Raw genomic sequence first — 22,752 nt, forward strand, 5'->3', positions numbered from 1 at the left:
TCTTCCTGATGATTGGTAAACAACAACAGCACCCTGCAAACCGCTGCAGAAATATGGAGGGCTGAATTTAAAATGGGGAAATCGAGAAACTTAAGAGAATCGAAATCTACAGATCCTCAGGCAGTGCTAGGCTAGATGGACAAATACTTAAAAGCAACAACTTCCTATGTGCTGAATGTTTTAGGCTGCAGAGAAAAAATGTAAACTACTTTCATGGGCACTGGACTGTGAATACCATGATGGGAGGAATAAGTTGTGCATAATGTAATCCATTTATATGCTGCAAATGAACGTGACTTTTGCCTTTCTTTCTTTCTTTTTTTCTTTCTCTCCTCTCTCTGGTTTACTGAATATAAGTGAGAAAAAGCTCATCACAGATGCCCTGAGTAGAAACCAATTTCTGAAGAGGCTGGACCCACAGCAGATCAGAGATATGGTGGAATGTATGTATGGGAGAACATACCAGCAAGGGAGCTACATAATCAAACAAGGAGAGCCTGGCAACCATATATTTGTACTGGCAGGTTAGTAAACCACATTAAGCTGTACATTTAAATGGCTAGCACTGGGAATTTTCTGCTTAGACCTGGAATGAACTTGCCATGCTGCAATCCTAGCCCCGCTTACCTGGGAGTGAGTCCTGTTGAATTAAGGAGGACTTGCTTCTGAGTAGATATGGTTAAACTCTTAATCTCGGGGTTGTGGGTCCAAGACCCATGTGGGGCAGAAGATTCCTGCATTTCAGGGGTTGGACTAGATGATCCTTGTGGCCCCCTCTACAATTCTGAATTTTATTATTACGGTCACAGACCAGTTCCAGCTCACTTACAATATCATAAAACACAACAGGAATACATTGAGTCGCAATTGGATATTACAGAGACAATTCAGATAAAGCGGCAGTTAAAAATATATATTAAATCTTGATCAGTAAAATATAACCTAAAATTGTCATTTAAAACCTTAATCATTTTGGTAGTACAGCTTGTTCCCTAGGTTTTTTGCAGTCGCACAGAATTTGGCCACCCTTAGTGTGATCTTTTGAATTACGGTGCTGAAGGAGACTCTTGAGAGTCCCATGGACTGCAAGAAGATGAAACGTATCCATCCTTAAGGAAATCAGGCCTGAGTGCTCACTGGAAGGACAGATCGTGAAGCTGAGGCTCCAATACTTTGGCCACCTCATGAGAAGAGAAGACTCCCTGGAAAAGACCCTGATGTTGGGAAAGATGGAGGGCACAAGGAGAAGGGGACGACAGAGGACGAGATGGTTGGATAGTGTTCTCGAAGCTACTAACATGAGTCTGACCAAACTGCGGGAGGCAGTGGAAGACAGGAGTGCCTGGCGTGCTCTGGTCCACGGGGTCACAAAGAGTCGGACACGACTAAACGACTAAACAACAACAAGCGTGATCTCTAGATCCTTGTCCTCTACCAGGAGTTTTAGACATTGAAGTTCGGACGCATTTGGAGATTTTTGTATAACAGGAGTGATAAATACCGAGCGTATATCCCCGTAGAAATGGCAGCGTAACAAGACATGAGAGACAGTTTCTACCTCCATCAAGCCGCAGGAGTAGACTCAGTCCACGTATGGTTTACCCTCGAATCTGCCCTGCAATAAGGCAGCACGTTGAATCTAGCGAGGATAAATGACCGTCTGTATTTGGGTATTTGTAATTTTGACAAATAATTTTCTGGGGTAAACCCTCTCCCATTATCTTTTATTGCTGGGTGTTTATTTATCTTGCATTACTCTACAATTCTATGATTCTAAGATGGCAGCCCAGATGGAATATAGGGCTTCCAGCATCCATCTCCTTGATAGTTTACAACAGGGCAATTCTTTTGTCCATGCAAACTGCACACTGTGTCTGAACCCAGAAGTTCCATTAGCTGCTGTGGCCAGCGATGTTTCTAAGCACATCAATTATTATTTATGACCGCAAGAGGAGCAATGCGATGCTTGTAATAATGTGTGTTATGCTTTAAGTGCCGTCCTACCTCATCCATCCATCACAGTAGCCCTACGAGATGAGTCATTATTATTATCTGGTTATAAATGGCCAGCTGGATATCCCACCTTTCCCCATCCCAGAAATGCTCACAAGAATTATGGATACAGCTTTCCCTTTTTATTTCTCCCACTACCTGACCGCTAAATCCATCTAGCCTTTTCCACGAGCTGCTTGCCGCCCCTTTGTCTCGTCGTCTGGTTTGGCCACTCTTTGCAAGGCTACCCCGGATACTCTGACCTCGCTAATGTCAAGGGTTCCAATGCCTCAAGCAGCCAAAATATTACAGTGGTACCTCGGGTTACATACGCTTCAGGTTACAGACGCTTCAGGTTAGAGACTCCGCTAACCCAGAAATAGTACCTCGGGTTAAGAACTTTGCTTCAGGATGAGAACAGAAATCGTGCTCCGGCGGCACGGCAGCAGCGGGAGGCCCCATTAGCTAAAGTGGTGCTTCTGGTTAAGAACAGTTTCAGGTTAAGAACGGACCTCTGGAACAAATTAAGTTCTTAACCCGAGGTACCACTATATGCCCCATTGAATTCAGTGGTACTTACTTCTGAGAAGGCATAGCTTAGATTTTCCCAACACCCCAATTCATTGTTGTGCTCATAGCCTGCTTGTGAGCTGCTGCTGCTGCTGCTACTGCTGCTTCTTCTTCTTCTTCATTGTTGTTGTTGTTGTTGTTATTTATACCCTGCCCATCTGGCTGAGTTTCCCCAGCCATTCTGGGTGGCTCCCAACTGAATAATAATAATAATAATAATAATAATAATAATAATAATAATAATAATAATAATAATAATAATAATAATAATAATAATAATAATAAAGCAATAAAACCTCAAACATTAAAAACTTCCCTAAACAGGGCTGCCTTCAGATGTCTTCTAAAAGTCAGATAATTGTTTATTTCCTTGACCTCTGATGGGAGGGCGTTCCACAGGGCAGGCGCCACTACTGAGAAGGCCCTCTGCCTGGTTCCCTGTAACCTCACATCTCGCAGTGAGGGAACCGCCAGAAGGCCTTCAGAGCTGGACATCAGTGTCTAGGCTGAATGATGGGGGTGGAGACGCTCCTTCAGGTATACTGGGCTGAGGCCGTTTAGGGCTTTAAAGGTCAGCACCAACACTTTGAATTGTGCTCGGAAACGTACTGGGAGTCAATGTAGGTCTTTCAAGACCAGTGTTATGTGGTCTCAGTGGCCACTCCCAGACTAGCTGCCATATTCTGGATTAGTTGTAGTTTCCGGGTCACCTTCAAAGGTACCCCTACGTAGAGCGCATTGGGGTAGTCCAAGCAGGAGATAGCCAGAGCATGCACCACTCTGCCATTGGGGCATATCAATGGCTAATCCTGCAGGGCTCCTCTTTTTACAAGATGGGAACTAAGCTGCACTGCAAGGCAAATGTCTGGAGTGAGACTGTGGGGCAGATTCAGCTCCTTCACCCTATACCCCACTTTGACATTCACAGTGAGGCAGGCAGGCACACTTTGCCAAGATATGTGCTTAAATAAACATGGTTGCTGCCGTCACATTTTGTTTGACCTTTGGTGCAATTAACACTGCCATAGTTCTAGCTGAGTCGATAGCTGAATCAAGTTACTCCTAATTAAACCAGTGAAATCAATACTAGGGAGGAAATAGCTCCCCTGAACATGGCGTTAAGAGCAAAGCTGTCCTTTCCTACTAAAAAAAGGTTCGCCTCTAATTTCCACTGGCTCCTCCAATATTAGAACCATCGTTTAATGTTTAGCAAAATAGCTACTTTGTGGACAGTGTGCTTGTGATATATTTGACTTTTTAGCCTCGAAGGAAGCAATTGCAGCAAAGAAACACACAACCATGTTCAGAGATCAGCTGCACATGAAAACTTGCTGTTAGCTGAAACGAGGAATAAAGTTTTGGATGCAGAAGGTGGTAAAATATTGTTAACTCTAATAAAATCCATTTTTCAAAGAATATATAAAAAAAGATGTAAGGGAAATTGCCCGGAGCAGAAACTTCATGGAGAGGTTGTAATTTATCTTGCTGTATATATTGAAAACTGGGTGTAAAGCTCATGGAGGGGTTTTAAGCTCTAGGCTTTAAAATCCGTTGAGATTTATTCTAAGTTCCCAGTTCTAAACTGCTAGGGATAGTTCACACTAACACTGAAGTACTAGCTAAGATATTAGATTACCTGGCTGTCTGGGGGTTTTTTTGGTTAAGTTTTATATAAAAGTGATTGTAGGAACCTGCCTCGTAGCTAGTCAGCAAATTGCACACCATTTTTGATGCTGTCTTTTTCTCCCCGCAGAAGGCAGGTTGGAAGTCTTTCAGCAAAACAAACTTCTCTCTTCGATTCCTGTGTGGACAGCGTTTGGGGAGCTGGCCATTTTGTACAACTGCACAAGGACGGCCTCGGTGAAAGGTGTGTGCACTTAATCCCTTGAAATTTTGCAAAAGCAGAAAAGCAACCCTCTCCAGGCTGCTCTTTCCTGATAGAAGAGATTGTGGTGATGATGAGACAAACAGAGAAGAGCCGTACAGTGGCCATGTGGGGGTCTTGTGAGACAAAACCTGCAGCTTTGGGTTTGATGCTGCACAGCAAGGATGAGGAGCCAGATGTTGTTGAACTCTCATCAGCACCAGTGAGCATGACTAATAGTCAGCTAGCTGTCGTCCAACAACAGCTGAAGGACCCCAGGTTCCCCATCCCTGCTGTAGAGATTCTGAAGCACACCATCTGGTCGTCTCTAGCTATGGCTGCGAGGCCTTGGGCAGCTGAGGTTGGTGGAACAAGCAGTTGTGAGGGGATTTAGCAAATGGAATTCCAAAACTGGAGCAGCAGTTTGTGAGTGAAAGGGCAAAACAAGGTAGATCAGGACTAGAGATGGGCAAATCTGTCAGTTTCAGTTTCTCAGTTTTTCAGCCCTCCACATTTCCACCTCAGTTTGCAAATTTATTTATTTTCTTTTTAAAAAGTCCCCCTGAAAATTCATCAGCATTCTAGTGCAAATTTCTCCCAGCGTACCTCTTTTTTGATGCAGTTTTGTCTAATATGCAAATTTGTGCAAAGCATATTTTCCCTAATAAATATTAGGGAATGTTAATATTTTCTCTAATATAATGCACGTTTGCATGTCATTTTCAGTAATATATGCATTTATATGCAATTAACATGCATTTTAGTATGCATTATATGACTGGAGAACTGCTCTGCAAAATTCAGAGGAGTGCAAATTTTGAAAGCCGGCTGCGTTTCAGTTCGAGCATTGTTTTGGGAAGTGTGATTTAGGTGGGTTCACCTTTAAATGACGCGGGTGGCGCTGTGGGTTAAACCACAGAGCCAAGGACTTGCTGATCAGAAGGTTGGTGGTTCGAATCCCTGCGATGGGGTGAGCTCCCGTTGCTCGGTCCCTGCTCCTGCCAACCTAGCAGTTCGAAAGCACGTCAAAGTGCAAGTAGATAAATAGGTACCGCTCTGGCGGGAAGGTAAACGGCATTTCCGTGCGCTGCTCTGGTTCACCAGAAGCGGCTTAGTCATGCTGGCCACATGACCCGGAAGCTGTGCGCCGGCTACCTCGGCCGATAAAGCGAGATGAGCACCGCAACCCCAGAGTCGGTCACGACTGGACCTAATGGTCAGGGGTCCCTTTACCTTTACCTTTAAATGAGAACTGAATCAAACTGAATCAAATTTTGGCTCTGTCCCTAATCAGGGAAGGCAGACGGACAAATATATGTGTCAGGCAGGCAGAGGCTAATCCAATAGGTGTGGAAAAACATCCCAGTAGTTTCCCATGACATGTTCCCAAAAATGACCTGGGAATGTTACATACAGAGGGATCTGATTGATGCATCATTTTCACTCTTGGATATGTGAATTCCAATAAAGAGGTTCCTACTGTCTGCTCTGAAGTAGCAACAGTTCCCTTCTCTGGCCTGTTGGTCAATGCATTGGCCCAGAACTCCTAGCTCCAGAAGCCTAGTTAGATTCTTGAAGGGAAAAAAGCAGGCCCTGAGGATCTTTTTGTGTGTTGAGCAGACGCAATTCATATTCAGAAAAGCAGCACGGAACAATTTCTGCTAATCTCATACAAGAGGCAGCACCATGCAGATTAGTTTATCTGCCATGACCACTTTCTATTTTGATTCTCGTTTGTTTTTTTACGAATTGCTCCTGAGATGTCAGCTCGTTACAGCCCCAGGTCAGGTTTTGAGCAGTTTTTAGTGCATGTTAATTAGGAGCCTTTGTCAACGTTTCTCCTTAGCATCCTAAGCACAATTCGGATGTTATTAACTTCTGGGAAGTATGAAGATTTCGGGGGGGGGGGGTTATTTGTATTTAGTAGCATGCATACATATTGCAGTGGGAATGAGAAGCCCTTGTGAGATGAGGGGGCAGCTTACCTTCTGGGCAATGTTCCAAGGGTCACACTCCAATGGCGAGCAATGCCAGAGGCAAAAATGGGTTGAGCAATAGGTGTCAATTTTGCTTTTGTACAATGGGCCACTTTCTACACACACCTCTCTATCCTTCATCCAGGCAAGCAGGAGTCATTATCATATAAGAAAGGAATATTCTCCACAGTATTAATAAGAAGGACTGTCAGTTTGTTTATATTTTATTCTTTCTCTGAAAAGCTCAGAGCAAAATACCAAGGGGCTATTTCATCCTTCCCCATGTAGGGGTGGACCGTGGTAATATACATAGCTGTCAACTTTTCCCTTTTCTTGTGAGGAATCCTATTCAAAATAAGGGAGTTTCCCTTTAAAAAAGGGAAACATTGACAGCTATGGTAATATACCACCCTGTGCATTTGACACCCTACCCCCAGCCCTTGTGGCACCAGCTTAAGCTGGGCTTTGGGAAGGAGGCATGAGGCTCTGGCAGGATCCTAGAGCCCTCCCACCTCCTTCCTAAAGCTTGGTAAGAACTTGCCTGGCTTTGGGAAGGAGGAAGGAGGACTCTAGGACCCTGCCGGAGCCTTAATGCCTCCTTCCCGAAGCTGGGAAAGCTCTTACCCACTTACCAGGCTTTGAGAATGTGCCCATCTTGGCTGCACACCTGGTGTGGCTGCAGGGTTCATACTCTCTAAATCCATCTCTGCCCCACAGCAACCCTATGTGGCAACTTAGACTGGGGGTCAGGGAATGGACAAAGGCCACTGGGCATAGGAGGAATGGTGGAGACCACCTCCCCAGCCTGACCCTTCCAGAGAAGAAGAAGACAGTTCTGAATTACAACAGGAGTTTGAGGGAGGTCACAGGTCAGAGGAAGATGAGGGGGAAAGTTGGGAAATAATGGGAGAGGCGGAGGGGCCAGAGCTGGAGCAGCTAGCTGACATTCCAGACCCACCATCTCCCAGAACCTGGTGAGCCTTAAAAGCAGGAGAGCAAAGGGCTTGGAGACAGATGGCCCTAAGCGGCAACCATAGAGGGGGTGGTGCTGTTGACGAATATAATAATAATTAATAATAATAATTTATTTATACCCCGCCCATCTGGCTGAGTTTCCCCAGCCACTCTGGGTGGCTCCCAATCGAGTGTTTAAAACAATACAGCACTAAATATTAAAAACTGTCCTAAACAGGGCTGCCTCCAGATGTCTTTTAAAGATAGGATAGCTGCTTATTTCCTTCACATCTGGTGGGAGGGCGTTCCACAGGGCGGGTGCCACTACCGAGAAGGCCCTCTGCCTGGTTCCCTGTAACCTCACTTCTTGCAATGAGGGAACCGCCAGAAGGCCCTCAGCGCTGGATCTCAGTGTCCAGGCTGAACGATGGGGGTGGAGACTCTCCTTCAGGTATACTGGGCCGAGGCCGTTTAGGGCTTTAAAGGTCAGCACCAACACTTTGAATTGTGCTCGGAAACGTACTGGGAGCCAATGCAGATCTCTCTGCATTGAGGAAGTTAGGAGAGAGGGGGGTTGGAGCTTTACTCGGAGGAATGCCATTATCCCAAGAGGCTGCATTTCTAAGCCTCTCTCTGTAAATATTGAATAAAAAGCAGTTGGTAAGAACTTTCCTTGTCTTATCCGTTCCTGGCAACCTACTGTGGGGATTGGATCCTCTGATGCCTGACACCCACTTGAACACTATTTTCCTTATCCTGGCACTCTAACTCAGGGGTAGCTATTGAGGTGCCTCCCAGATTTTGTTGGACTCCAGTTCACATAAACCTCACTCAGCAATCAAGGATGATGGGACTAGTAGTCCCGCAAAATCTGAGATGCATCACCTTGGATCTGTCCCCTTGGAAGACTCTGAGCTATTGTTAGTTCTTTACTATGCAATCCTGCTGAGAATGCCAATTATTTATTTGCAGCATTTATAAGCTGTCCTGGAATAGAAATCGTCCAGGGTAAAACATGAGCAGTTGCTGTGTAAAATCATATCATCACACCAGCGAGGTGTGAAGCCGCCAGTTGCAGCTTCCCTCGCTGACAATTTCGGCTACAAGAAGCTGATACAAAAATCCCACTGTGAGTGTGAATGCATTCTCAGTTTCACAAAGAACCTCAGTCAATGTGCTCACTTTGGTGGATTTGCACTGGGTGTACCTGGGTGACTTTTTGTATGCTGTAGAATTGTTTAGCTTCTTAATTTTGCTTTTCTTCCCCGCTTGTTCCTAAAGCTGTCACCAGCGTGAAAACATGGGCATTAGACAGAGAGGTTTTCCAGAATATAATGAGGAGGACAGCACAAGCAAGGCATGAGCAATACAGAAACTTCCTCAGAAGGTAAACAAAGCATACACTTGTTTTCTCAGGATAGACAGATAATTATTGCTGCATTTAGTGGGGAGGGTCTGGTGCATTTAGATACATTGACTTCATTTAGGCATAATGCTACACTGTGGTTTCGCATTAGGAGAATCCCTCTAGCTTGACCTGAGCTTGCAGCCTTCCCATGGCTGCGAGGAGGAAGTCAGAAGCTACCAATTCTGTTTTATATTAACCACTGTTTAGCGTGTCATCTGAACCCTAAACTGTGGTTAAATTTAACTGTGGTCAATGAAAAAAATGCCAGCTTCCTAAACTAGTCAGATGATATGGCAAGCTATGGTTAATGAAAAACAGAAGTGATTGCTTCTGAATTCATCCTCGGGGCAATGGCAGAAAACGGTGGAACTCAGGGGGAAGATTAAACTAGCTCAGCAGCACTTCCAGATTGCTGCTGTTTTGGGGTGGGATTCAGACAAATAATGAACAATTACAGTTTATTGGGACGTCTTACGTAAAAAATCCTTCTCCCCACAAATATTGGACTTTTTGCAAAAATGAAAATGATGGGAAAATTTACTGGATAGTGCATCAATGCTTGCTTTGACACATTGTCTGCAAACAAATCAGAATGAATGCTCATTAAATTAGGGTTGCCACATGTCCTCTTTTCCCAGGACAGATCCTCTTTTTCATGGGCATGTAAAATGAGAGTCGTCACAGCGATCCATAGTTAAAAGCAGAAGTTGGCAAATGTGTCCTCTTTTTTGCTCTTCAAAATACAGCAGCCCTACATTAAATAGTCAACATTGTCTCCCTGCATACGAACCTGGATGAATGTTCAATAAACAGGTCATCTGGAAGAAGCCTAACTGTATATTATTGAAAATAAGCAGAGATCCAAGATTATCAGTCAGTCATTCAATCCTCTTGTTTTTAGATGGCAGAGCCTTGGAACAGATTGCCAAGTAAAACTTCTCTAGCAATTCAGATTTGAATGTTTTTATTTAATTCCTTACTGCAAGCTGATTTGACATCAAGTACCCACTTAATGCCTCACTGATTGCGGGTGAAGTATCTGCAAGTCTGCCATGGACATTTCCTGATTTCAATTACATCTATATTTAGTAAATAAAGTCAATGAGGCAGACACAGCAATATGTCTTGAGAGCAGCCTTGCTGACTGAGAAAATTTTATTTACAGAATTTCTTGCTGGCCTTAGGGCAGGTTACTATAACACAATGGTACAGTATTAAAATCAGCTTAAAAATTGTATTAGAAGGCCAGATTTCTTGCAGGTATTTTGATTTTCTCTTGTAGCCCACAACTTGTGTGGCTCTATATTCAGAGATAGAAAGGCTATCAGTGGCTATTTGCAGTGACAATGTTCTCCTTCCATTGTATGCTTCAGAATACCAGTTGAGGAGAGTGCTGTTGCCCTCAGGTTTTGCTCAGGGGCTTCCTGTAGGCATCTGGGCTTCGAATCCACGGTGCTGAGATCAAGAATCTAATGCTCTGCTAACTGAGCTATCCTCTACCATATCTGATCCAGATATGATCAGATCTGATTCAGATGGGCTGGTGTTTTGAACCATAGGCCCAAAGGAGAACCTAAGCGAGTGGTTTGATGCAGCGATACTAAAGAAGGATGTCATAAATGCCAGAATGACCAGCTCTAGTGCTTTATTAAAGAAAGGTGTAAACTTACAACACAGCCTGCAGAGCCTCACCGTCTTTACAGACATGGCACAGACACCACAACAGGGAGAGGTTGTCGCGACTTGCCCTCACCCAGGCAAATGTGTATACAGTGGTACCTTGGTTCTCAAACTTAGTCCGTTCCAGAAGTCCATTTGACTCCTGAAATCATTTGAAAACCAAGGCACAGCTTCTGATTGGCTGCAGAAGCTGTGTGTCGGACGTTCGGCTTCCAAAAAACGTTCGCAAACCGGAACACTTACTTCCAGGTTTGTGGCATTCGGGAGCCGATTTGTTCAGCAAATAATCCGTTCGGGAACCAAGGTACCACTGTACATTACTTATACAAAGATCAACATACGTCAGCTTGGCCAGAACTTACCATCAGAGGGCATGTGGCAACTATCCAAGGCGTACGAAAAGCTACGTTCTCTGGGCCAAGAGCCCAGCATTCTAGGACCCCCAGATAAGCATAGCACCAAAGCAAGTCAATTAGCATATACCCACACAAGTGAATATAAACTTCTATATGAGCTCATTCTTATAACTACCAAATAGTTTTGGTATTATCTTGACTACCAAGATGGAGTCTGCTGGCCTTCTGGGAGAGTCTCAGCTTTGGGTCAAATCAGCTGTTGCTCCTTGTATGTATAGTTCAACGCTGAAGGGCTGCATCTCAAGTGTGTATGGGCTTGTGTAGCGAAGAGCATTTCAGGGCCAAATTACATGGGATGTTAGCTTGTCCCTCCAAAATAAGAGGGCAAGATTAAGCACACTTGCGACTAACCTCAGTGGTGAGCTCTCAATGCTCGGTCCCTGCTCGGTCCGTGCGCTGCTCTGGTTCACCAGAAGCGGCTTAGTCATGCTGGCCACATGACCCGGAAGCTGTACGCCGGCTCCCACTGCCAATAAAGCGAGATGAGTGCCACAACCCCAGAGTTGGCCACGACTGGACCTAATGGACAGGGGTCCCTTTACCTTTAACCTCAGTAGAGCTCTTATTTCTGTCACAACCATTAAGCAGCATATCTCTTTAAGTAAACAGGTAACTTAAATAATAACAAAATATTCCATTATAACTACATGGTGTTGAAGAACACATTTTTTTCAGGGGTATATTTTCAATTATTTAGCTCATGTTGGTTCTCCTGTGCTACTTCTAAGCCTTATATCAGTACCCCCTACCTGAGCATCATTCACTTGCTCTTTTAGTTGCTTGGATAGTTTCTGTTTTGAGAGTTATCCTTTTGGATTGGGAGAAGTATTCATTTTATTGAGGTGATAAAATTTATACACCACTCGATTGTAAGAACCCTAAAACTTAACAATAACTAAAAAGAACCCGGCTACCCCGACAATAAATGTCTACAACAGGAAAGCTGAAACTGTGTATAGGAGTTGAAACTCTACATACAAGCTGAGTTAAATGCAATCCTTTGATATTTATCTTTCAAAGTGTTTCTCTGCTGAAGAATCTACCTGAAGATAAACTGACAAAGATTATAGACTGCTTGGAAGTGGTAAGTAGTTTTATACCCAGTGGCACGGGCTTCCAATGAGATCTCTTGTATTCTGTTTTAAAGCTTCAGGAAAAATCCTATATGACAGACAGCAGTTAACCTGGGATTACGTGGTATAAAATAATGTGTTGTAGATTCACATCCACTTTAAGTAACTGGCAGAATCCAGCTGGTGCCCTTGTGCTCTACCAAAGGGCTTTTGATCCTGCAGTGCCTGTGGAAAATCAGCTCCAGGGAGTTGAGGGGACCCTCTGGAAGAGGATAGAAAGTAGACCACACTTTCAGTAGAAGGTGGCATGGGCGGGGCGGGGGGGTGCTGGCCAGGGGAAGGGAAGATTGGAAAAATACTCCTCTTCTGTTAGTGGATGCCTCTGTTGGATCAAAAACCCTTTGATCAAGAGTTCAAGGGCACTAATTGGTTGTGCTCTCATTGCCGCATGGGAAATGGGCAGATTTTGCTGTCTATTCCTATATATGTTTACTCGGGGGTTGGGGACACACTCCCTAATAAGCGGGTATAGAACAGTAGGCCAAGTGACTAAACTTTAACTAAAATCACTAAATATTCCAGAAGAGCAAGACTATGTCCTACCTGCGGCACTGGAAAGTCAGCGTGATAGTAGGACAGCTAAGCCTAGTTAGTTATGATAATTTTCTATTCGCAGAGCTGTTGCTTTTATGTTGGGGAATATTTCAAAAATTGCAGTTGCACAAAGAAGTGATGATTGACGGTGTGGGAAATCTGTTTTTAGCTGACTGTAGTGTGGTCACAAAAATGACCATATTACTGGGCTTGTGTTTCTCAGACAGTGACCACATCCACATCATATATCAAGAGCAGTGCAGCACAATTTAAATAATAATAATATTTATTTATTTATTCATACATACATACATACATACATACATACATACATACCCCCACCCATCTGGCTAGGTTTCCCCAGCCATTCTGGGTGGCTTCCAACAAAATATTAAAATATAATAATTCATCAAATATTAAAAGCTTCCCTAAACAGGGCTGCCTTCAGACGTCTTCTAAAAGTCAGATAGTAGTTTATTTCTTTGACATCTGAACTAACAGAACTGTACAACAGGGGCAAAGCAACTGCTTATATACATTTCTGAAGGCCTGGGCCACTCCCACTCCACAGAGCAGGCAGGCGCCACCACCAAGAAGGCCCTCTGCCAGGTTCCTGGTTTTAAACTATCATGGCTATGGTTCCTGGTTTTAAACTATCATCCCAAAGAATCATGGGAACCGCAGTTTGTTAAGAGTTGTTCCCCTCAAAAGGCTTCAGTTCCCATAGTGGTTTAGCAATCAATCCTTCTTCCCAGGGAATTCTGGGAATCATAGCTTTGTGTGGGAAATAGGGGTCTCCTAACAACTCTCGGCACCGTTAACAAGCTACAGTTCCCAGGATTCCACAAAGCTAAAGTGGAATTCTGCTGTTTTAAATGTATCGCAAGGATGCGGTCAGTAACACCCGCAAATCACATCACTTGCGGCGAGAAGCATGTGGATTTTGCTGTTCCAAGAAGACTTCGTGCGTGCGAGCCCCAAGGAGCACTTAAAATAGCTCTTAATATTATGGCAATTATCTGTAACGAAATACTTGCTGTGATGAAACTTATGGAAGTCAGCCTTTCCTCCTCTGTCTATCAAGTAACCAGAATTAATGGAGTAGCGATAGTGACTGATAAAAACTGTACAGAGCTGTCTAGAACAAATGCTAGATTTTTCTCTACACTGCTCAGTTTTCCTTCTTTGGTTATAAAAATATAACGATGATCTTGCAACTGGAATAATTATTTGAAACCTAAAATTATTAGTAGGGTTTTTATTTCTTTGCTCTTGCTTATGTATTTGTCATTGTAAATGAGCAGGCAGTTTTATGTGTGAACAGCTCTGGGCATATTGGTTTAATGCACACTTTATGGCATTGCAAGTATATGGCTTTATTCTCCGGTAGAACAAATGAGCAGGAAATGGATCTCATTTAGCGCTTTATATCTCCAATCCTGAATGCCATTGACTTGGAAGTAAATGTGCCGTTTAATTTCAGTGGAACTTATTTCTGCAGAAGAGTATTGCAGAGTGATTTGGCGAGGATTAGGAAATGTAATTTGAGAGACATTCAAAATATTTTGAGCAGGATCCGTGCTCAGCCTTTGTCTGATCATCGATACCTGCCTCCCCCTCTTTCCTTTCTTTCCCTTTTTTTGCTAATGCCTTATCATGAGCGATCTGAATTTCTTCCAAAGTTCACAACGCACTCCTTCCATTTGACAACACCTCCATCGGAACAATAGTCTGGCACAGACTGTTTGTAGGGCTGGCCAGATCACACAAACAGCCCTAACAATATTGGCGGTTCTGAATACTTTTTAGGGAAGTTGAAGTGTAGGTGGGCTCCCACCAGGCAAGACACAGTGATAACAGCAAGAACCTTTATGGAACTAACAGAACTGGACAACAGGGGCAAATCAACTGGTTATATACATTTCTGAAGGCCTGGGCCACTCCCACTCCCAACGTGATTGGCTGTCTAGACTACCAAGTTGCAAATCATAACTCAGAGTTTAAGGGCCAATGGCAGAGGCCCAAATCCTAAAATGTTCTGTGATTGGATATCATGTATCCAATCAGAACACAGGGGCTCAGAATCCTTAGTGCAGACTCAAGCTCAGGCAAACACAGACCACTGAATACATAGCAGAAGTCATGGCAGTTCTTGTGGCCTGAGATTTTTGAAAGAGGAGCAGAACATGGGTGTATAATAATGATGACAGTAGTCACCTCACCTTTCTGTAGCTGCTTTGTATTGGTGGAAGGGTTGTGGCTCGGTGGTAGAGCATCTGCACTCTAGGGCTGGGTGATATCTGGTCCTCAACATCATGCTATATCACCAGCTGAGCATTGTGATATACTGATATATCGCGATGTCTGAAATAAGGATGGAGCTATGTGGAGGCATTGGCGGGCTGAGGCCAAAACAAGCTCATACTGTCTGTTTGCCTAGACACAAATTTTTGCCACTGTATTTCTCTTACACCTCCACTTTGAAGGTTTCCAGGGACGGCAGCCAACAATGACTCAGGTTCTTATTTAAAGGTTGACTTTTAAAGGTAACAAGGCAGGAGGGGATAATGCTAATGAAGGGTGAGATTTTTCAGAGAGGAGAGGATCGTCTGCCAGGAAGGAGGAAGTAGTCTGGATGAATCTTTGTGGGGTGCTACATAATAGCATTTGGAGTCTGGGGGAAGAAAGCAAAGCTCTTATCCCCACTGCCATCACACTGCATTTAGAAAACTGGTGCACTCTGGGTTCCTATGAGTATCTGGTCAAGCCACAGTAAGAACAGGATGTTAAGCCAGCAGTGCCCTTCGTATGCAATTCCCCTACATAATAGGCTGCCCTGCATACTGTATTTTTCACTCCATAAGACACACCTGACCATAAGACTCACCTAGTTTTTAGAGGAGGAAAACAAGAAAAAAAATATTCTGAAAGGAACAGTGGATGTTTGATTTTTGTGGTTCATGCTGTGGCCACAGACATGATATGTGATTTGACGGTGAGTTTGGGGTAGCCCAATGCAAAAATCCTGAGGATCCATGTGGATCCGTGCTTTGTAACCACGTTTTTGTGCCATTGTGGCCCCACAAAACAGTGGATGTGTGATTTTTTTGGTGCAGGCTGTAGCCATGGACATGCTATGTGATCCGATGGTGAATTTGGGGTGACCCAATGCAAAAATCCTGAGGATCCATGTGCTTTTACCTCCCCTCTCCCAGGCAGCCTCCTTTATCGCTAGCGTCCCTTATCTCCCTCCTGATCGCTTGCCAATCAGCAGTTTCGTTTCAACACCCCCTTCCCTCTTTCTAAAAAATAAAAAGCACAATCTGCTTTTCGCCCCTGGGCAATTCAGCTCCAGGGACCACACATTCGCTCCATAAGACGCACAGACATTTCCCCTTACTTTTTAGGAGGAAAAAAGTGCATCTTATGGAGCGAAAAATACAGTGATTTGCCCCAGGTCACACCCTGCCCAGCTACACCTCCCTAACCTTTCAGTCTCAGTGGTATGGCTACAATGCAGAAGAATAGCATCTTGCTGCAAAGAAAATGCAGACTGTTGGGCTGGATGCTTGATCCTTGTCCAGCCGCCACTATCAGCAGCTGTAGCCTCTTCGGAATTTGCATGATCTTACCTGCTCAGAAGCATTCTCTTGCCCAGTTGCAGGAAGTCTGCAAGGAAGTTTGCAGTTATGTAACACTGGGATTATCCCTGCTTGAAAGGTGTATACCCCAATCCACCTGTGCCTTAAACAGACTGAATAATTCAACCTTTTTATCTGACTCTGAACTGTGGGGATCGGTACGAATTTAAACAATTGTCTATATTAAAACCTACATGCTTGACAATGTTCTGTAAAATGCTGGTGTGTTCCCCCCCCCCTTTCGGCCCCCGGAAGGCTCTGAATGGGTTGCTACATCCTCTTATAATCTGCATTATTTCTGTCCCCTAGGAATACTATGACAAAGGTGATTATGTTATTCGGGAGGGAGAGGAAGGAAACACCTTCTTTGTTATATCCAAAGGGAAGGTAAGTTGCCACTGAAAATGCACAGGTATATTTGCCAAAGGGTAGGAGCATGAAGGTTTGTTTGGTTGCAATCACAACAGATGACTATTCTGCCCCTTCCAAGGACGTGAGTGATACTGAAATGAAGGTCACAGTTAGGGGAAGAGGAGAATTTGGTTTACTCTTCCTTTTTAAGCCAACCAATCAAATTTGCAGCTTGTGCACCAATAATACACAGATTTTAAACATAATTATCCTTTGGATTTCTGTGAATTCTGCGACACACTTTTCTGCTCGAAGAGTCTACCAAAGAACATAAAAATGTGTGTTTTAGGATGAAATAGTTGTAGAAATGAATGCTTAAAATATGCTCAGGCAGTGACGATTTTAGGCACATGCACATCAGGCCAAACCTGGAAATGACCCCAAAAGTCACACAAACATCACAAAAAGGGGTGGAACAGGGCAGAATGCGGTGGGGTGGGACGACACAGGAGCAGAGCATTTTAAAGCTTTTCCCCATGGTGTTTCAAAGATATGCGATTTCACCTAGGTGCAGTGCCTTGGAACATAACCCCCACACAAATTAGTAGTTGGCTGTATTTGAAGTACATATATTAAATACACATGTATAAAATACGTATTTAAATATGTATGTTGTGGTAAAATATACATTTGCATGCTTTTTTTTAAGACAACAAACAATACAAGCAACATATTCTCATGACCACTGCTCCTTGTGCATTTTTCTAATCTATGGGTTGTGCTGAAGAAGATTCCAGCGAAACAATCAGATTATCCAGGATCACTGTCCTACATTGTTATTCACTTACTACTTCGGCACCATGAACACCTAAAAAAAGTTTTACCACTTAGCCCACAGGATAGCATCTATTACTTTGTTTCAACCATAGACTTATTATACTTCTACGGACTTTCAAAGATTGACAGACGTGTGTTCATTTGATTTCAAATATATTAGAGAATTTACAAGTGTACACATTTTGTTTTTGTTGTACTAAATCATGTATATTATGCAATAAGAATTGCAGTGCTTTCTAGTATACTGGTCTTCGTGTTGCTTGTATTGTTTGTTGTGTTAAGTTTGCAACACAGGGGTTCGTTGTTCTGTATTGCTTTTTTTAAGGGCTATTTATGGAGCTGCCCTTGAATATGAATCAGAGACTTCTATTAGTCCGAAATGCAGCAGCCAGAATATCAGCTGGGGTTCCATTTAGATAGCATATAACTCCATTTTTAAAACAGCTCCATTGTTGCCAGTTCGTTTCTGACCTGATTTAAGGTCAGAAAGATCCCCTCCTCTGCTCCTTAGACCTTATTGGGTGCTGAGATCAGCAGAGGGGGCCCTCTTGGAAGATGCTCCACCCCCAGAGACTTGGGGGGTTGCCCAGGAAAGGGTCTTCCTGGTGGTGGCCCCTAAGCTGTGGAGTTCCTTCCTCACAGAGGTGTGTCTGGCACCTTCACTGTACAGCTTCCAGCTAATGATGAAGATGCACCTCTTTACCTTGTTTTTTGACACTTGAGGAGTATATTTTAGGACCCACTTTATTTGGGGAGTTGCAAGTTATTTTAAACTGTTTTTAATATTATGTTTTAATGTTGTAACCCACCCTGGGACCTTGGGGTTAGGGTCGGTAATCAATAATAACAACAAGTGCTGGATGGCAAAGTGAAAATACAGCTGTATGTGCCCAAGGTTTTACGTATGCCCAAGATAACTGTGGGTTAAACCACAGAGCCTAGGGCTTGCTGATCAGAAGGTCGGCAGTTTGAATCCCCGTGACGGGGTGAGCTCCTGTTGTTCGGTCCCTGCTCCTGCCAACCTAGCAGTTCGAAAGCATGTCAAAGTGCAAGTAGATAAATAGGTACCGCTCCAGCGGGAAGGTAAACGGCATTTCTGTGCGCTGCTCTGGTTCACCAGAAGCGGCTTAGTCATGCTGGCCACATGACCCAGAAGCTGTACGCCGGCTCCCTCGGCCAATAAAGCGAGATGAGCGCCGCAACCCCAGAGTGGCCACGACTGGACCTAATGGTCAGGGGTCCCTTTACCTTTTAAGATAACTGTGGAGCCCAGCCAAAGCCTTCAAAAGCTTCATTTGAAAAACAGAATATTTCCTTTTTTTATGCAGAGGGCGAAGGGACTTAATCAAAAAACATTTATGTGTTAACTATCGGGGAACGAGCAGCTCAGCCGACATGCCGGAATAGACACAGATGGCGAATTACCAGTTGGCAAGCGCCAGGGATAAACACGTCTGCAGTTGGCTCAGAGAAAGCAAGCAAATATGTGCTGGCAGGAATCAGTCTGTGTTAGGCACATCTCAGGCGATTTGCTTATTGAATCTGGGAGCTGGCAAATCTGGGAACAGATTGGGCTTCCTGCAAGATATTTCATCGTGTTGTGTTCAGTGGGTTCCAATCTACAATCAAATGCTGTTGTTTTTTTAAAAGGGGGGACTAGGGAACCTGTGTCGTTTCAGGTGCTGATGAACTCTTATCAGCCTCAGTCAGCATGGGTGATAGCAGACGGATGGCGAATAGGACCCAAAAGGCAGCAGTCTGATTGGTCCTAGAACAATAGGATTCAGAATGCAGCAGTCTGATTGGTCCTAGAACAATAGGATTCAGAATGCAGCAGTCTGATTGGTCCTAGAACTATAGGATTCAGAATGCAGCAGTCTGATTGGTCCTAGAACAATAGGATTCAGAATGCAGTAGTCTAATTATTAGATGTTTTGCAATATATAGTTGCAATACATAATTACGACGTAACAACAGTAGTCATAAACAATAAATAAAACATCAGGAAATGCACAACCACAGTTTCCACATAAATCATAATAAGATCTAAATTACAGATACCAAAAATTAATCGCAATAACAGCAACAACCCCAGCCCGACAAAGAACTCTAAACAATAGCTCAGTTCAAGAATGGTGGTTCTTGTTGATAAACTAGGATGATAAATTGTATGGGTGATGAAACAACTGTGGCCACATTCATGCCACATATTTAAAGCACAATAGCAGCACTTCGCTTCCCTCCCAAAATCTGGGAGCTTTAGTTTGTTAAGGGTGCTGAGAATTGTGAAGAGAGCGCTGTTTCCCTCACAGAACTTCAGTTCCCAAAGTGGTTTAACTCTCAACCATGCTTCACAAGGAGTTCTGGGAATTGTAGCTCTGTGAGGAGAATAGAGGTTTCCTAACAACTCTCCGCACCCTGAACAAACTACAACTCCCAGGATTCTTTGGGGGGGAAGCCACGACTGTTTAAAGTGCTACCGCGGTGCTTTAAATGTATGGTGTGAACGTGGCCTTGGTATCATTGTATTTGCGTTTGACAAGTGATTGTGTAACATGTAGCCCTCCAAATCCTAGGTTAAGGTTACCCAAACTGCAGAAGGTCAGACACAGTCTCAGCTCATTAAAACGCTGCAGAAAGGAGATTACTTTGGGGAAAAGGCCCTCATCAGGTGAGTTGAAAATTACATTTTAAAATTGCTAGCATTCACATTTGCTTCTAAAAGTGTTTATTATGCGGGATGGCTGAGGAGTTCAGGAGCAGGACTTGGGAATATGAGTCTTAGGCACAATCCTAAGGGGGAAATTGACTAACCATTTTGCCCTAAAAATAATGAATATTTAACAAGAAGTGCCAACGAAAGAAGAGTGGCAGATGAAAATGATGGAATTTGCAGAACTGGCGAAGCTGACGGGAAAAATCTGAAACCAGCATGATCAAGTATTCCAAAACATAGCTGTCAACTTTTCCCTTTTCTTGTGAGGAATCCTATTTGGAATAAGGGAATTTCCCTTAAAAAATGGAAAACATTGGAGTAAATTTATACAATATTTGAAAGATCATTGTAAGCAATTGACAACACTAGTAGAGATATCTGAAGACTTGTAATGAGAAACTTTTTACCTTTCTATATTTATTTAAACTGCGAGGTATTTTGTAATGAGTTATATTAGAACTGGAAAATACATAAAATGCTCTGATATAAAGGTTATTTTTGAAAGCCAAGAGGCGGGAGGGAACGAAGTTGACAGGCTCTAAAGAGCCAAACATGTAAAGTGGATAATAATGATGTGATTATATATGTTTAAATGGAAAATTGATGAAAAAAAAATAAAAAATAAAAATAAAAATAATGAATATTTGTGCTGCCCATTTCCCCCACTGATTTATCCTCCCACAACTTGCAGCCTGAGTCTCTTCAGTTTCAGTTGTATTTAAGTGTTCTGCTGTGATTTGAGGGTCTTTTTTCTACAATGAAGCGGTATATAAACTGTTATCAAATAAATGATGTTTTAGCTTCCACTATGATCCGTGACGGGAGGGTGGGGGGCAGATGAGCAGTGGCATCCGCCCCCCCACTGGTGCTGTGTTCAATGGGACAGGGGTCAGTGTGGTGCAGTGTTTAAGAGTGGTAGTCTCGTAATCTGGGGAACCGGGCTTGCGTCTCTGCTCCTCCACATGCAGCTGCTGGGTGACCTTGGGCTAGTCACACTTCTCTGAAGTCTCTCAGCCCCACTCACCTCACAGAGTGTTTGTTGTGGGGGAGGAAGGGAAAGGAGAATGTTAGCCGCTTTGAGACTCCTGAAGAGGAGTGAAAGGCGGGATATCAAATCCAAACTCTTCTTCTTCTTAAGCATATGCGGCGCTGGGGTGCAAAGATCCAGGCCACCCAGGTTGCCCAGTCCTAGGTGCGCAGGAGGGCGGAGTTGGCTGGCCACCACAGCGTCTCACTGGCTCAGTTGCCCCCAAACTTGCAGCGCAGAGCAGAAGAGCCCACCGCGGCGCTCCGACCGGCGGGTGGGTTCTTCCCTGGACTCAACTCTCGGGCCTAGTGCCCCGCACCCCTAGCACCTATGGGTAAGACAGCCCTGACAGGGGTGGAGCAAGGGATCTGTGAGGTTGCAAAATCTTGGGTTGGTGTCTTTGGTCTCCTGCAGGCTGCCGCTGCCAGCCCAGGGTTCCCGTAACCTTGCCACCACTGCACCTCAAGCCTTTCCTAGTGAGCTCAGCACCTCTGGGAGATCTGTCCTGTTGTTCCATCCTCCTCATGCACCACTTCTGCCAGTTGTATGCAAGCTGATATCTAATACGCCACTTTTTAATATCTCTGTATTGGACAGAACAATTTAGACATTGTAATGCCTTGATTTATTTCCGCTTGCAGTGACGACGTCAGGTCTGCTAATATAATTGCCGATGAAAACGATGTGGAGTGTCTTGTCATAGACAGAGAGTAAGTGGCATCTTTGTGACTTTGTGCTCCCCACGGTCAAACAGCTCTTAGCATTCTTCCTAATGTTTAGTCAGAATCTTCCTTTCTTGTCATATGAATCTACAGCTTCATGTCCTACCCTCTGGAACATGGGTAGGCAAGCTAAGGTCTGTGGGCCGGATCAGGCCCAATTGCCTTCTGGATCTGGCCTGTCGACAGTCTGGGAATCTCCGTGTGGATCGCCAGCACGTGCGCGTTCTTTCCCTCCCTCTCCCTCTCACGGCGCTGCCGCCTCCTCCTCCTCCTCCCTCCCTCCTCCTGGCTTCTCCCCGCCCTGCCTAGAGGAGGAAGGAGACTGAGCTTTGTTGGTGCCAGCAGCACCAGCACTCAAGTGGCTGCCATTTTAAGCAGCCAGCCCCTCTCCGGAGCCCTTTTGCACACCACTCATCAGCCCTTCGCCTCCGCCAGCCCCTGCCACTTGCAAGACACAGGTAAGCAGCCACCGGGGCTCCTGGTGCTCTTGCATCATTTTTTTTCTTTCCAAAATATAGTCCGGCCCCCCACAAGGTCTGAGGGACAGTGGACCGGCCCCCTGCTGAAAAAATTGCTGACCCCTGCTCTGGAGCAACAGAAAACAAGCTCGCTCCATCTTGAAGGTGGCTATCATGTCACCTCTTAGTCTTCTCTTCTCGGGGCACAATTAGCACTGCTTCCATTCCGCTGCAGTTTGGTTTCTGCTAAATATTTTGTTATTTGTCTGCTATTTGATGTAAAGTGATGTAGCTTTGGTAACTTTTTACTTCAACGTAAATGAAACAGCAAAACGATTTTTTTTATAAAAAAAACTAAGTAACTACTTATTGTTTGAGAAAACAGCAACAATGATGCGAACAGTTACAAACTGCACACACTCGACTGATTTCCATTCCTGAGCCCAGGTGAACACACAGACTGCAAGAATTTT

At 44.1% G+C, this 22,752-nt stretch overlaps 1 protein-coding gene across 2 annotated transcripts in view; it reads left to right on the top strand.

Moving 5' to 3' along the window:
• The window catches only part of PRKG2 (protein kinase cGMP-dependent 2), a 64,831-nt gene that overhangs the window by 23,150 nt on the left and 18,929 nt on the right, over window positions 1-22,752 (top strand). The window contains exons 3-9 of one of the 2 annotated variants that reach the window (XM_083571245.1): window positions 358-524; window positions 4,316-4,429; window positions 8,638-8,743; window positions 11,881-11,944; window positions 16,478-16,555; window positions 19,933-20,027; window positions 21,741-21,809. In XM_083571245.1, coding sequence (XP_083427371.1) covers window positions 358-524; window positions 4,316-4,429; window positions 8,638-8,743; window positions 11,881-11,944; window positions 16,478-16,555; window positions 19,933-20,027; window positions 21,741-21,809 — 693 coding nt within the window. Of the gene's footprint in view, window positions 1-357; window positions 525-4,315; window positions 4,430-8,637; window positions 8,744-11,880; window positions 11,945-16,477; window positions 16,556-19,932; window positions 20,028-21,205; window positions 21,301-21,408; window positions 21,810-22,752 lie in introns of those variants that run through there. The other variant, XM_083571246.1, reaches the window with a different exon arrangement.

This window comes from Podarcis filfolensis, assembly GCF_964270895.1.
Source record: "Podarcis filfolensis genome assembly, chromosome: 9".
NCBI classification, from domain to species: Eukaryota; Metazoa; Chordata; class Lepidosauria; order Squamata; family Lacertidae; genus Podarcis; species Podarcis filfolensis.